This window comes from Ranitomeya imitator, chromosome 1 (genome assembly GCF_032444005.1).
Source record: "Ranitomeya imitator isolate aRanImi1 chromosome 1, aRanImi1.pri, whole genome shotgun sequence".
In the NCBI taxonomy this organism is placed as follows: domain Eukaryota; kingdom Metazoa; phylum Chordata; class Amphibia; order Anura; family Dendrobatidae; genus Ranitomeya; species Ranitomeya imitator.
Window position 1 is genome coordinate 1221291308 of NC_091282.1, and position 12017 is coordinate 1221303324.

General features: G+C 49.0%; 1 protein-coding gene across 2 annotated transcripts in view; it reads right to left on the reverse strand.

Moving 5' to 3' along the window:
* Positions 1-12017, reverse strand: part of HSPA12B (heat shock protein family A (Hsp70) member 12B) — a 91897-nt gene that overhangs the window by 22005 nt on the left and 57875 nt on the right. For both annotated transcript variants that reach the window (XM_069745093.1, XM_069745094.1), the window contains exons 8-9: positions 3334-3505; positions 348-434 (exon numbers count right to left, since the gene is read on the reverse strand). In XM_069745093.1, coding sequence (XP_069601194.1) covers positions 348-434; positions 3334-3505 — 259 coding nt within the window. The remainder of the gene's footprint in view (positions 1-347; positions 435-3333; positions 3506-12017) is intronic.

A 12017-nucleotide genomic window follows, 5' to 3' on the forward strand; every position in this document is an offset into this window, starting at 1 on the left:
CAGATGTTTAAAAATTGATGAAACATATGACTCTGGGGTCATACGTCCTGCATTCTGTTGGATCTTCTTCAGCTTCCCAGACAGAAATCAGCAAATCTGGAGAAATAAAGGGAAACTCTCCCCGGACGTGGTCTATGAGGTCACCTGGATCCTGGGAAGGGGCATCAGGGCAGGGGTGCTTGCTGGAGGGTTGTAGCTATAGGCTACAGCTCTGCCTAATACCTGCCACCTGACGGGTTCCTGTGCAGTGTAACAGGACAGCACTCTATAAATGCTCTGTAACGTTTCCGGACCCAGTTTGGTCTTTGACTGTGGACCATCATCCATCTCTGATCACCGTCACTCACCTGCCTGCATCTCTGACCACAGCTCTCCCATCCCGGTCTCCACCAGAAACGTGCGGCTGTGCCGGGATCTTCTAAGCTGCTCCCGTGCTGGGAATGGGAATGATAGGGGAGACTCTGGTTATATGGGGTCCATGGTTGATAACATCTGACATTTATAATAAAGTCATTGATAAACATACTAATGATTGAGATCAGGATTGGAAATGCTCAACCCTGCAAAACAAATGACATGAAGACCCCAACCCAAGCTACACGAGCCTCAGGATGGTCTCCACCCAGTGTGGACCCTCACAGGACAAGGATTGTGCTAACCAAACATCCCCTACAAGGCTACAGTGCAATACAGTCAGCATTCCCTAAACCCTAAATGTCTGGTAACAGGGAACAATAAACTGCTTTACTCAGTAAATTATAGTATAAGTCTGTAGAGTGTAAATTAATCACTAAGGCCCCTGTAAATTAAACTTAAGCTATATGGTTAAAGCAACAAGTTTGTGATTTGTTTTAGTGGTCTCATGACTAAGATTCCAGCCTCTGAATGTAAGACTGCTGAGCACATCATCAAGAACCCTGAAAACCCAAACAGTAGGTGGTCTCCAGAGAAAAGATAATGTATTGGGCAAGTGTAATGAGAAGCAGTGATACAATCACATCCTCAACCACACGTTCTTATCCAGACCTGGAGGCCATAACATCCTCATCCAAATCTGGAGCCCATCACATTCTCATCCACACCTGGCGACCACCACATTCTTATCTACACCTGGAGGCCTTAGCATCCTCATCCACAGCTGGACAACATCACATTCTCATTCACAACTGGAGACCATCACATCGCCATTCTGACCTGCAAACCACTACATCCTCATCCAGACCAGAGACCAGGACATCCTCATTCACACCTGAAGACCATAACATCCTTATTCACACCTGGCGACCACCACATTCTTATCTACACCTGGAGGCCTTAGCATCCTCATCCACAGCTGGACACCATCACATGCTCATCCACAGCTGGAGACCATCACATCCTCATACACACATAGAGACCAGCACATCTTCATACACACCTGGAGACCAGCACATCCTCATACACACCTGGAGACCAGCACATCCTCATACACACCTGAAGACCAGTACATCCTCAACTGGAGATCATCACATTCTCATTCACAACTGGAGACCATCACATCGCCATTCTGACCTGAACATAACATCCTTATTCAGACCTGGAAGCCATCACATCCTCACCCACACATGGAGACCATTACATCCTCATTCACAGCTGGAGATCATCACATTTTCATCCATACCTGATGACCAACATATCCTCATCCACACCTGGAGAACATCACATACTCATCCAGACATGGAGACCACCACATCTTCATCCACACCAGGAGAACAGCACTTCCTCATCCAGACCAGGAGACCATCGCATACTGATTCAGACCTGGATGTAACAACATTCTCATCCTGACCTGGAGACAATCATATCTTCATAGATATCATCTATAGCTGGAGATCACCACATCTTCATCTATATCTGGACATTAGGAGACCAGCACATCCTTATCCAAACCTAGAGACCAACACATCTTCCTCCAGACATGGACACCATCACATCCTCATGTGCACCTGGAGACTAGCACCTTCTCATCTACACCTGGAGACCCTCACATTGTCATCCACACCTGAAGACCAGCACATCCTCATCCACACCTGGAGACCTGCACATTCTCGAGAAAACCTGGAGGCAATAACATCATCATCCAGACCAGGAGGCCATCACATCCTCATACACATCTGGCGACTACCACATCCTCATCTACACCTGGAGACCATAAAATTCTCATTCTCACCTAGAGACCAGAACACCATCATCCTGACCTGCAAACCACCACATCTTCATCCACACCTGAGACCAGCACATCCTCATCCACACCTAGTGACCAGGACATTCTTATCCAGACCTGGAGATCTTAATATCCTCCTCCACATCTGGAGACCATCCCATTCTCATCCATACCTGGAGGTCACAGTATCTTCATTTACACCTGGAGACCATCACATTTTCATCTGTATCTGGAGACCATCACATCCTCTTCCACACCTGGAGACCAGCACATTCTCATCCAGACATGAAGCAATCATATCCTCATCCAGATGTGGAGACAACCACATCCTCATCCACACCTGGAGATCATCATATCATCATCCACACCTGGAGATAAGCACATCGCCATCTACACCTGGAGATCATCACATTTTCATCTATATCTGGAGACCATCACATTCTCATCCAGACATGGATACCATCACATCCTCATCCAGACGTGAGACCACATCTTCATCCACAGCTGGAGACCATCACATCTTCATTCACACCTGGAGACAATCACATCCTTATCCAGACCTGGAAAGAATCACATCCTCATCCAGCGCAATGTAGACCATTACTTTCTTATCCACACATGGAGTCCACCATATCTTCATCTATATCTGGAGACCACCACACCTTCATCCATATTTGGAGACCATCACATCTTCATTCAGACTTGGGGATCATCAAATCCTCATCTATATCTGGAGACAACACACAACTTTATTGACAATTGGAGAGCAGCACACCCTTATCTATCTGGAGACCTTCACGTCCTTTCCTCAGAGCTGTTGGGAAACATTAGTCTTGAGGAGGCTGGTAGGGACTTTATAGGGTAACAATAGTTATGTTAATAGTTAGATGGGTCCTGTCACTGCGGGAGGTATATCGGTGTGGCTAGGATTTTAGTGAGGACAGGACATACAAGGTACGTTTTGTCCGCATTCCTTGATCCAGGTTCTGTGTACTTCCATGATGGTTTGATTAATAGAGGATCCGGGTGAGATTGAACCTATCCGACAACAAGGTTCATACCACACTCCTTTCTCATAAATAAGATTAAAGGTTAAGTCTTAATTTCATGCTGTATTAATACGTTCTCACCTTGCCTGAAGCTGGAGTCAACTGACCGATCAGAAGAAAAGCCATTGAAAAAAGCCTTACAGCTGAGGTCAATCAGTTGGTGGAGTCGAAGCTTTCTGCAGTAAATGGAGGCGGCTTCTGGCTCCAAAGCTATTAGGAGCTGCTCAGGATATTCTGGGGACACCAAGCCTGCCTAGAAAGTCACACAATTAAGGAAATGAGAATCAACATCAATTGTCAAGTCACCACCACTTTCCACACTTATAGAAACATACAGGCCATTAACACCCAGGAACTTATGAAGAACTTGCAGTCCTCATTGGCCCCAATCTCCTCCATCTCATGTCCCGATTCTGCACAGAAGCATTAGGGCTTGTTTCCACATGCGAGAAACACGTCCGTGTCTCGCATGTGGAAACGAAGTTCTGGCACCAGCACTCCGGAGCAGAGCGTGCGGCCGCATAGCAACACATGCAGCCGCATGCTCCACTCCGGAGTACCGGCGCCAGAACTTCGTTTCCACATGCGAGACACGGACGTGTTTCTCGCATGTGGAAACAAGTCCTTACAATGAAACCCTGCAAAGTGCCCTGGATGAAGCTGCTCCTCCTATACATAGAACAACTCAGCAGAGACGGCGACAACCGTGGCACACGCTGCAAACACGTTTCCTGCAGCGGTGCTCCAGGTGCGCCGAACGTCTGTGGAGAAAATCTAATCTACCCGAAGATTTCATCCATTAGAAGTTTATGCTTTATAACATACAACTCTGCCCTTCACCTCTCCAAACAAACCTATTTCAACACCCTCATCCCCTCGCTGTCCAATAACCCTAAACGTCTCTATGACACTTTCCAGTCCCTACTCAACCCAAGAGTGCAGGCCCCAACCACGGATCTCCATGCTGATGATCTGGCCAATTACTTCAAAGAAAAAATTTACCATATCCAACAGGCAATTATCTCCAAATCCCCTCATACCATGCACGGTCCTCCATCCCCCACTGCATCTAGTTCACTCTCTGACTTTCAAGCAGTCACAGAAGAAGAAGTAATCAGGCTCCTTGCATCTTCTCGCCCGACCACTTGCACCAGTGACCCCATTCCGTCACATCTCCTCCAGTCCCTTTCCCTGGCTGTCACCTCTCACCTAACAAAAATGTTCAACCTTTCTCTCACTTCCAGTATTTTTCCCTCCTCATTTAAGCATGCCATCATACATCCATTACTTAAAAAACCATCCCTCGACCAAAACTGTGCCGCTAATTATAGACCTGTCTCCAGGGCCGGACTGGCCATCGGGCAGTTCTGGCAAATGCCAGAAGGGCCGGTGGCAGTAGTAGGCCGCTCGAGTGTGCCGCTGTCGGCACACTCCCGGCCCCGCATTCAACTATACCGGCGTCATAGACGCCGGTCAGTTTAATGCAATGATGGAGGAGAGAGCGTCTGCTGTCGCTCCCTCTCCCATCATTCCCCGCTCTGCCTGCCGCTGACACTGCGGGTGCGCGATGACGTCATATCATCGCGCACCTGCTCTGTGTCTGGCGGGCAGACTGCAGCTGCTGAGACCGGAGCCAGAAGTAGCACGGGGCAAGAGGAAAGGTGAGTAGAGTGTTGTTTTTATTATTATCTATAATATAACGCTGGGAGCGTCACTCTGTCCGAAGCCTTTATAGACTGCGCAAGCGCCGGCGCAGTCTGGGCCTCACAGAGTGACGCTCCCAGGAGATCGCGGTTTGCGTAAACACTGAACGCACACCGCGATCTCCAACAGAGAATCAGGGACCGTCAGGAGGGTAAGTATCGGCTATATTCACCTGGCCCCGTTCCACCGCTGCGCGCCGCCATCTTCCCGGTCCTCGGCCTGTGACCTTCAGTTCAGATGGCGCGATGACGCGCTTAATGCGCGCCGGCGCCGCCCTCTGACTGACCAGTCACAGCCAGAGGACCGGGAAGATGGCGCGCAGCGGTGGAACGGGGCCAGGTGAATATAGTAAGTGCTGGGGGGCCTGAGCTGGCGGCGATACCGGCACCTGACCCCCACAGCGCGCCGGTGTCCTCGCCTGCTCAGGCCCCCCAGCACTCGCCGCCCAGCGACCATAGGTGAGTATGGTATATTTTTTTTTTATATATTGCAGCAGCATACGGGGCATATACCATGGAGCATCTTATGGGGCCATAAACCATAATGGAGCATCTTATGGGGCCATAAACCATAATGGAGCAGTGTACGGGGGCATATAGTATGGAGCATCTTATGGGGGCCATAAACCTTATGGAACAGCGTACGGGGCATACACTATGGAGCATCTTATGGGGGCCATAAACCATAATGGAGCAGTGTACGGGGGCATATACCATGGAGCATCTTATGGGGGCCATAAACCTTTATGGAACAGCGTACGGGGGCATATACTATGGAGCCTTTTATGGGGGCCATAAACCTTTATGGAGCAGCGTATGGGGCATATGGATGGGAGCAGCAAATTAAAGAACGGGGGCGCAGGATGGGAGCAGCACATGACTGAATAGGGCAGCACATGACAGAACTGGGGCGCAGGATGGGAGCAGCACATGACTGAATAGGGCAGCACATGACAGAACGGGGGCGCAGGATGGGAGCAGCACATGTCAGAATGGGGGCGCAGGATGGGAGCAGCACATGACAGGTTGGGGACGCAGGATGGGAGCAGCACATGACAGGATGGAGACCATATACCAATATAAATGCTCGCCACCCGGGCGTAGAACGGGTTCAATAGCTAGTTCTTATATATCATTGAGTGATAACTGGATTGTGGGGCTATTGGGAGGGGGGGGGCTGCATTACATTCTATGGGGGCTGTGCTGCATTACATCCTATGGGAACTGGCTGCATTACATTCTATGGGGGCTGGCTGCATTACATTCTATGGGGACTGGCTGCATTACATTCTATGGGGACTGGCTGCATTACATTCTATGGGGGCTGTGCTGCATTACATTCTATGGGGCTGTGCTGCATTACATTCTATGGGGGCTGGCTGCATTACATTCTATGGGGGCTGGCTGCATTACATTCTATGGGGGCTGGCTGCATTACATTCTATAGGGACTGGCTGCATTACATTCTATGGGGGCTGTGCTACATTACATTCTATGGGGCTGTGCTGCATTACATTCTATGGGGGCTGGCTGCATTACATTCTATGGGGGCTGGCTGCATTACATTCTATGGGGGCTGGCTGCATTACATTCTATGGGGACTGGCTGCATTACATTCTATGGGGGCTGTGCTGCATTACATTCTATGGGGCTGTGCTGCATTACATTCTATGGGGGCTGGCTGCATTACATTCTATGGGGGCTGGCTGCATTACATTCTATGGGGGCTGGCTGCATTACATTCTATGGGGACTGGCTGCATTACATTCTATGGGGGCTGTGCTGCATTACATTCTATGGGGCTGTGCTGCATTACATTCTATGGGGGCTGGCTGCATTACATTCTATGGGGACTGGCTGCATTACATTCTATGGGGGCTGTGCTGCATTACATTCTATGGGGGCTGTGCTGCATTACATTCTATGGTGGCTGTGCTGCATTACATTCTATGGGGACTGGCTGCATTACATTCTATGGGGGCTGTGCTGCATTACATTCTATGGGGCCTGTGCTGCCTTACATTCTATGGGGGCTGTGCTGCATTACATTCTATGGGGGCTGGCTGCATTACATTCTATGGGGGCTGGCTGCATCACATTCTATGGGGGCTGCATTACATTCTATGGGGGCTGGCTGCATCACATTCTATTGGGACTCGCTGCATTATATTTTATTGGAACTGTGCTGCATTACATTCTATGGGGCCTGTGCTGTATTACATTCTATGGGGGCTGTGCTGCATTACATTCTATGAGGCCTGTGCTGCCTTACATTCTATGGGGGCTGTGCTGCATTACATTCTATGGGGGCTGGCTGCATTACATTCTATGGGGGCTGGCTGCATTACATTCTATGGGGGCTGGCTGCATTACATTCTATGGGGGCTGGCTGCATCACATTCTATTGGGACTCGCTGCATTATATTTTATTGGAACTGTGCTGCATTACATTCTATGGGGACTGTGCTGTATTACATTCTATGGGGGCTGTGCTGCATTACATTCTATGAGGCCTGTGCTGTATTACATTCTATGGGGGCTGTGCTGCATTACATTCTATGGGGGCTGTGCTGTATTACATTCTATGAGGGCTGTGCTGCGTTACATTCTATGAGGCCTGTGGTGTATCACATTTTATGGGGCTGGGCTGCATTACATTCTATGGGGCTGTGCTGCATTGCATTCTATGGGGGCTGGCTGCATTACATTCTATGGGGGCTGGCTGCATTACATTCTATGGGGCTGTGCTGCATTACATTCTATGGGGGCTGGCTGCATCATATTCTATGGGGGCTGGCTGCATTACATTCTATGGGGACTGGCTGCATTATATTCTATGGGGGTTGTGCTGCATTACATTCTATGGGGCTGTGCTGCATTACATTCTATGGGGGCTGGCTGCATTACATTCTATGGGGGCTGGCTGCATTACATTCTATGGGGGCTGGATGCATTACATTCTATGGGGACTGGCTGCATTACATTCTATGGGGGCTGTGCTGCATTACATTCTATGGGGCTGTGCTGCATTACATTCTATGGGGGCTGGCTGCATTACATTCTATGGGGGCTGGCTGCATTACATTCTATGGGGGCTGGCTGCATTACATTCTATGGGGACTGGCTGCATTACATTCTATGGGGGCTGTGCTGCATTACATTCTATGGGGCTGTGCTGCATTACATTCTATGGGGGCTGGCTGCATTACATTCTATGGGGACTGGCTGCATTACATTCTATGGGGGCTGTGCTGCATTACATTCTATGGGGGCTGTGCTGCATTACATTCTATGGGGGCTGGGCTGCATTACATTCTATGGGGACTGGCTGCATTACATTCTATGGGGGCTGTGCTGCATTACATTCTATGGGGCCTGTGCTGCCTTACATTCTATGGGGGCTGTGCTGCATTACATTCTATGGGGGCTGGCTGCATTACATTCTATGGGGGCTGGCTGCATCACATTCTATGGGGGCTGCATTACATTCTATGGGGGCTGGCTGCATCACATTCTATGGGGGCTGCATCACATTCTATTGGGACTCGCTGCATTATATTTTATTGGAACTGTGCTGCATTACATTCTATGGGGCCTGTGCTGTATTACATTCTATGGGGGCTGTGCTGCATTACATTCTATGAGGCCTGTGCTGCCTTACATTCTATGGGGGCTGTGCTGCATTACATTCTATGGGGGCTGGCTGCATTACATTCTATGGGGGCTGGCTGCATTACATTCTATGGGGGCTGGCTGCATTACATTCTATGGGGGCTGGCTGCATCACATTCTATTGGGACTCGCTGCATTATATTTTATTGGAACTGTGCTGCATTACATTCTATGGGGCTGTGCTGCATTGCATTCTATGGGGACTGGCTGCATTACATTCTATGGGGGCTGGCTGCATTACATTCTATGGGGCTGTGCTGCATTACATTCTATGGGGGCTGGCTGCATCATATTCTATGGGGGCTGGCTGCATTACATTCTATGGGGACTGGCTGCATTATATTCTATGGGGGTTGTGCTGCATTACATTCTATGGGGGCTGGCTGCATTACATTCTATGCGGGCTGGCTGCATCACATTCTATGGGGGCTGGCTGCATTACATTCTATGGGGGCTTTGCTGCATTACATTCTATGGGGCCTGTGCTGTATTACATTCTATGGAGGCTGGCTGCATTACATTCTATGGGGCTGTGCTGCATTACATTCTATGTGGGCTGGCTGCATTACATTCTATGGGGGCTCGCTGCATTACATTCTATGGGGACTGGCTGCATTACATTCTATGGGGGCTTTGCTGCATTACATTCTATGGGGGCTGTGCTGTATTACATTCTATGGGGGCTGGCTGCATTACATTCTATGGGGCTGGCGGCATTACATTCTATGGTGGCTGTGCTGCATTACATTCTATGGGGGCTGTGCTGCATTACATTCTATGGGGGCTGTGCTGTATTACATTCTATGAGGCTGGCGGCATTACATTCTATGGTGACTGTGCTGCATTACATTCTATGGGGGCTGTACTGCATTACATTCTATGGGGGCTGTGCTGTATTACACTCTATGGGGGCTGGGTGCATTACATTCTATGGGGCTGGCTGCATTACATTCTATGGGGCTGTGCTGCATTACATTCTATGGGGGCTGTGCTGCATTACATTCTATGGGGGCTGTGCTGTATTACATTCTATGGGGCTGGCGGCATTACATTCTATGGTGACTGTGCTGCATTACATTCTATGGTGACTGTGCTGCATTACATTCTATGGGGGCTGTGCTGCATTACATTCTATTGGGGCTGTGCTGTATTACATTCTATGGGGGCTGGCTGCATTACATTCTATGGGGCTGGCGGAATTACATTCTATGGGGGCTGTGCTGCATTACATTCTATGGGGGCGGTTCTGTATTACATTCTATGGGGGCTGGCTGCATTACATTCTATGGGGCTGTGCTGCATTACATTCTATGGGGGCTGTGCTGCATTACATTCTATGGAGGCTGTGCTGCATTACATTCTATGGGGGCTGTGCTGCATTACATTCTATGGTGACTGTGCTGCATTACATTCTATGGGGGCTGGCTGCATAACATTCTATGCGGCTGTGCTGCATTACATTCTATGGGGGCTGTGCTGCATTACATTCTATGGAGGCTGTGCTGCATTACATTCTATGGGGGCTGTGCTGCATTACATTCTATGGTGACTGTGCTGTATTACATTCTATGGGGGCTGTGCTGCATTACATTCTATGGAGGCTGTGCTGCATTACATTCTATGAGGCTGGCTGCATTACATTCTATGGTGACTGTGCTGCATTACATTCTATGGGGGCTGTGCTGCATTACATTCTATGGGGGCTGTGCTGTATTACACTCTATGGGGGCTGGCTGCATTACATTCTATGGGGCTGGCGGCATTACATTCTATGGTGGCTGTGCTGCATTACATTCTATGGGGGCTGTGCTGTATTACATTCTATGGGGGCTGGCTGCATTACATTCTATGGGGCTGTGCTGCATTACATTCTATGGGGGCTGTGCTGCATTACATTCTATGGGGGCTGTGCTGTTTTACATTCTATGGGGCTGGCGGCATTACATTCTATGGTGGCTGTGCTGCATTACATTCTATGAGGCTGGCTGCATTACATTCTATGGTGACTGTGCTGCATTACATTCTATGGGGGCTGTGCTGCATTACATTCTATGGGGGCTGTGCTGTATTACACTCTATGGGGGCTGGCTGCATTACATTCTATGGTGACTGTGCTGCATTACATTCTATGGGGGCTGTGCTGCATTACATTCTATGGGGGCTGTGCTGTATTACATTCTATGGGGGCTGGCTGCATTACATTCTATGGGGCTGGCGGCATTACATTCTATGGGGGCTGTGCTGCATTACATTCTATGGGGGCTGTGCTGTATTACATTCTATGGGGGCTGGCTGCATTACATTCTATGGGGCTGTGCTGCATCACATTCTATGGGGGCTGTGCTGCATTACATTCTATGGGGGCTGTGCTGTATTACATTCTATGGGGCTGGCGGCATTACATTCTATGGTGACTGTGCTGCATTACATTCTATGGGGGCTGTGCTGCATTACATTCTATGGGGGCTGTGCTGTATTACATTCTATGGGGCTGTGCTGCATTACATTCTATGGAGGCTGTGCTGTATTACATTCTATGGGGGCTGTGCTGCATTACATTCTATGGGGGCTGTGCTGCATTACATTCTATGGGGGCTGTGCTGCATTACATTCTATGGGGGCTGTGCTGCATTACATTCTATGGGGACTGAGTTGTAATGCTGGATACAGCTGTAATTATATGTTATATAGTCGTGTTACACTCCCCTCACTTCTTGTAACCTAGAAGTGTACAAAGAGATTATACAGTCACCATGTGACAAGTGGGCCTGTGTGACTTCAAATGCCAGGGCTGAATTTTAGTCCCAGTCCGGCCCTGCCTGTCTCTAATCTTCCCTTCATCTCCAAACTCCTCGAACGCCTGGTCCACTCTCTACTAATCGGCCTCCATTTTACCAAACTCTCCCCGCTCCAATCTGTCCTGAATGCTGCTGCCAGGATCATATTCCTCACCAACCGTTACACCGATGCCTCTACCTTGTGCCAGTCATTACACTGGCTACCCATCCACTCCAGAATCCAGTACAAAACTACTACCCTCATCTACAAAGCGCTCCATGGCTCAGCATCACCCTACATCTCCTCTCTGGTCTCAGCCTACCACCCTACCCGTGCCCTCCGCTCCGCTAATGACCTCAGGTTAGCATCCTCAATAATCAGAACCTCCCACTCCCGTCTCCAAGACTTTACACGTGCTGCGCCGATTCTTTGGAATGCACTACCCAGGATAATATGATTAATCCCCACAGTTTTAAGCGCGCCCTAAAAACTCATTTGTTCAGACTGGCCTACTGCCTCAATGCATTAACCTAACTATCCCTGTGTGGCCCATTCAAAAAACATAGGGGCAGTATTATTGTAGATCTATTCTTGTATATAGGAGCAGTATTA